The 1,935-nt window shown below is 49.2% G+C and overlaps 1 protein-coding gene across 1 annotated transcript; it reads right to left on the bottom strand.

Moving 5' to 3' along the window:
- Positions 1-116: 116 nt before the first annotated feature.
- Positions 117-1,256, bottom strand: TEOVI_000102100 (uncharacterized protein; the record flags this gene model as incomplete). The annotated part of the gene is made up of 1 exon (XM_067224330.1): positions 117-1,256. One exon carries the CDS (start codon positions 1,254-1,256, stop codon positions 117-119), a length of 1,140 nt encoding a protein of 379 aa, XP_067080431.1.
- Between the last annotated feature and the right edge of the window lie 679 nt (positions 1,257-1,935).

The raw sequence follows: 1,935 nt of genomic DNA, 5'->3' as shown, positions 1-1,935 counted from the left end.
TCCCACTTCGTGAGGAAATTGGTAATATATACAGACGGTAACGTACCCGTGCACATATGTGCACGGGTAAATGAGCTTATAAGGCATTTGTGAGTGGAAGAATGCCTTACCTCAACTCAAGTTGGGCTCAGCGGCTCGCGTTGTTGCTGCATCGTCATCTTCCAATGATACGACAGGGACAGATCTTCATGAAGTCTGAGCAAACTTAGCCGCGTCGATTGGTCAACCTGTGGAAATCCCCTTCTTTCATATGAAGATTCGTCGCCTGGGCACGCACAGAAGTATAATCTGTTCACTGGAACACAACGTGACAGACAAGTAGAGATTATACGCCGAGAAACGGGGTTGTCTGCGCCGCCTACAAGATCCATTTTTGTGACGGCGACAAACAATGACGCATCATCTTGGAGGGCACGAATAGAGCCGATCATGTCCCTCAGGGACTCAACAACACCCCCCGCGGCCGGTGCTGCAAAGTAGCGTGACTTCAACTGGAAAACACTTCCCCACCCACCGTCCTCCACCAAGTCGGTTGCGGGTACCACCAGAACAGAATGATGTGGTTTGTTCTCAGGAACTGGGGAAAGTTTTTCGAGTTCCTCTGCAGTCAGTGCGCCGTCACCTTCAATCCTCGTCTTCCATGGGATGCCAGCGAATAGCTTGCTGAGAAGCAACTGATTTTCATTCCCATAAAATTTACCCGGAGTGTCAATGCATAAGAACGTCGGTGCCCTTGGGTGATTGGGCAGCGGGTCAACAATGGCAGTACCACAGTATCCACATATCCCCACAGGTGCCGCGGGCCACATTGTATTTCCTGTTACCGCTGCCCGGTAACAGTTGATAAGGGACGACTTCCCCACCTGTGGGCAACCAATGAATAATACACGCATCGTGTCGCTTACCACCTCTGTTACGGGCAATTGTCTATATGAGCCTCCGCACTGCGAGCCACCTCTACCGCACATGGAGCCATTGCGCATTGGGGAAGTAATCAAGCGACTAGATGGCCTCCGCATAATAGTTCCACTTGCCGCGGCATAACTACCGTTATTGCAAAAGGATGCAAGGTTTGCGGGCTGTGGTGGTAGTCCATACCCGTAAGTTCCTGTCGTCTCCGTCGAAGCAGTCGGGGTTCCCAAACCCGACTCCGATGACCGGGGGGGCGTTGCAACTAACGATTGAGACTCCGAGTCACTATCCGACGCAATAGAAACGGACGGTTTCTGAGCACTCGCCTTTGACCAAAACGCCATCAGAACAACCTCAACAACAAATTTCTTTCCCTTTTACCTCCTTATGTCTATATTCTCGCACCGTGGCGAATGGAGTTGAATGTATAGGGCTCCACTGTTGTACTAAGGGGGGTGAGGCAAGTAAATGTGTTTAAGAGAAGACAGACGCTGATATTTCTTAACCCCTGACAAGCGGTTGCCGTTGAGAGTAGCTCCCTAAGCTGCCCAAATCAAAACGAAACAACCCATCTACGTAGACAAATGCGAGTCAGGCTATCCTCATACGATGCCACTTGGAAGCTAATGGAATTAGTTGCATCGGCCAAATAACTTGCCCTCACAACATTCACTTTTGCGCAATAAACGAAGGCAAAAAAAAAAAAAAACAACGCCTTTCCAACCCCGTGGAGGGACCCCGAGGTAAAACCACTCATCGCCGGTTCATGATGCTGAAAAAAAGAGACCGGTCCCAGAAACCCGGCGCTGGAAAGAGTGTTTTTTTTTTGTAGTGGGAGTTGTCCTTTGCTTTTCCAATTAATCTGATGAAATAGAGCAGGGACCAATGCACTTGAGTAACAAACCCGCGCAACGCAAGAAGTCTAAGGTGACGTAACACAACAAACGAAAAGCGCTGTTGTGATTGGGCTAAGAAATGATCTATGTGTGACGTTACCGTAATCTTTACATAATGCTACCGAGA

This window comes from Trypanosoma equiperdum (assembly GCF_001457755.1).
Source record: "Trypanosoma equiperdum strain OVI genome assembly, contig: ctg_269, whole genome shotgun sequence".
Classification (NCBI taxonomy): Eukaryota; Euglenozoa; class Kinetoplastea; order Trypanosomatida; family Trypanosomatidae; genus Trypanosoma; species Trypanosoma equiperdum.
Note: the sequence above shows the minus strand (reverse complement) of the source record. Positions and strands in the feature narration are given on the sequence as shown.